General features: G+C 36.8%; 1 protein-coding gene across 1 annotated transcript in view; it reads right to left on the bottom strand.

Annotated features, from left to right (window-relative positions):
* LOC114060201 (lipoxygenase homology domain-containing protein 1) overlaps positions 1 to 2,061 on the bottom strand; it is a 104,980-nt gene that overhangs the window by 47,226 nt on the left and 55,693 nt on the right. Inside the window, exon 17 of the mRNA XM_027889520.1 lies at positions 53 to 266. Within this exon, the coding sequence (XP_027745321.1) occupies positions 53 to 266 (214 nt within the window). The remainder of the gene's footprint in view (positions 1 to 52; positions 267 to 2,061) is intronic.

Raw genomic sequence — 2,061 nt, 5'->3', positions numbered from 1 at the left:
GCTGTAGGAAAACATATATATAGAACAGTCAAATCAGTTTTGAAGAACTTACCAGTTGTTACAACCTCACAAACAGTGTCACATAAGCCCAAATGGGTATCAAGCCAGTTCCACAATGGAAAGACCCATTCTTTGTCTGAATCTTGTGATTCCTTGACTGTTACCATCTTGAGGTACATCCCTGCCCCATAGCCTTCCCCATCATGTCCTATGACCACTTTTTGTAGATGGCTCAGAGACACAGCTTCCACCAAAAATGAATCCACCTGAAAAACAGGAAAATACTCAATAAAACAGAATTTTGACCCAAATGTTCTTGAACGTCAGGGAGAATATAGGTCTGGATTCAGCCAAGAATTTAAAATTTGTGACTGCTTTTTTGTAATGTTTAACATAACATCTCCCCTCTGAATCTAAGAAAGCACACACTGATTATACCTATAATTGAATCCTATATTTATCAGTAATGATGCATTGTAACTTCATTTGATCTTTGCGCAATATGGATCATGGCATCAATCATTTCTTATTACATTAAAATGTAATATGAAACTGTCAGCCTTCTGACAGTCAGATAGTTATGACAAGAGTTTGGTTCTAATCAAATTTCTATCTTTTGGGGTACTTCTAGTTTCTAAAACTTATCATACAAACATAGATATATATTAACAGTACTAAAGAAAAGTCAGAAATCTAAAAAGAGTGTGTTCACTTCAAGATAGATGCTAAATTCTTCTCCAGTAGTCAGAAAGGACTGTCTTTTTGTTTTCCTTGCAGAATAAAGAAACTAGTGAGGAAGAGAGAGGAGGAAGTTGAGATGAAAGTGGACAGTAAAACACAAGAGATGGGAAGGGAAGCAGTATGGAGAAGGCAGAGGAAGACAAAAGAGAAGTAAACTCAAGCAGCAGTGGATGAGAAGAGGGACCACAAAAGCAAGATAAGGAGAAATGTGAAATTCAAAGAAACAAATTACATGCCCCACTAAATTTTTGTTTTGTAAGAAAGCCAGGTGTTCTGTATAAGGCCCAGCCTAGGGTCAGAGGGACCTGATGGTAGCTGGCCAAGGTTAGAAAGTTATGAACAACTGGAGTTAAACAGCAATGTCTAGGATTATAATTAACACCATAATTACAATAAAACATTATTTAAATAGTAGGAACTTACTAAACTGGATGTCAGAGCAACTAAAAAGAATATATTAGCAAACTGATCTCTAAAAAATACAGTAGTTGCCAGAATCTTATCCTATTTTTAAAATAATAATATTGAAGTAGATTTTCTGCTACTAACATTGAAATTACTTTCATATGACAAAAAAAATTTTTTTCCTAATAACAGTCAGAACCCAACAGCAGATTGTGAGCAGAAATCATTAACTTTGATAATTAAGGTATTTTAGGACATAAATCTGTGCATGAACATAAATTAAAATAATTACAACAGAGTGCTATCTTCTCTACAGAGACATAGTTTTGAAAAATACACAGGAATGAAATTCAGAAATTATTTTGGTCCATCAGTGATTCCACTTTTACACTAACAAGTGCTGTATTAATTGTCTAATAAAATAATTTCACAGAAATTTAAACCTCTCCTTGACAACGTACATTTTAGCAGTTCTTTCAAACTTCAATGTTCAGTGAATGAACCTCTAATAAGAAATTCTAATTCACAAGAGAAGAATTCTCTTGCTTTTGGTCATCTAGAAACACTGTTTTTATGTGCTTTCTCTTCTCTAAATGGATTTTTTTTCTTGTCTAAACTTAGTGACTAGACACTGAGTTGGCATTTCATGTGGGATTGTGGTTTCAGAAACATCATTGCCTTCAACAGTCTCACAGAAACCCCCCTGGTGGTGCAGTGGCTAAACCGCAGCGTTGTCAACGCTGAGATCTGGGTTCGATTCCCGGTTAGGACACTCCCCGGGCAGATGGAGCTCGTTAGCCCTGTAAGGCAATCCATCTACGTCCTGAGGACCTCACTGCCACCGTCCAAGCGTGCTTGGCCCCGGCAGATGAACCTCAGGATTAAAGGGTGGGCTCAGTTCCGCGCACACTGTGT

Source organism: Empidonax traillii, unplaced genomic scaffold (assembly GCF_003031625.1).
Source record: "Empidonax traillii isolate 1590-97213 ecotype Southwest subspecies unplaced genomic scaffold, ASM303162v1 scaffold264:size1143063, whole genome shotgun sequence".
Taxonomy (NCBI): Eukaryota; Metazoa; Chordata; class Aves; order Passeriformes; family Tyrannidae; genus Empidonax; species Empidonax traillii.
Note: the sequence above shows the minus strand (reverse complement) of the source record. Positions and strands in the feature narration are given on the sequence as shown.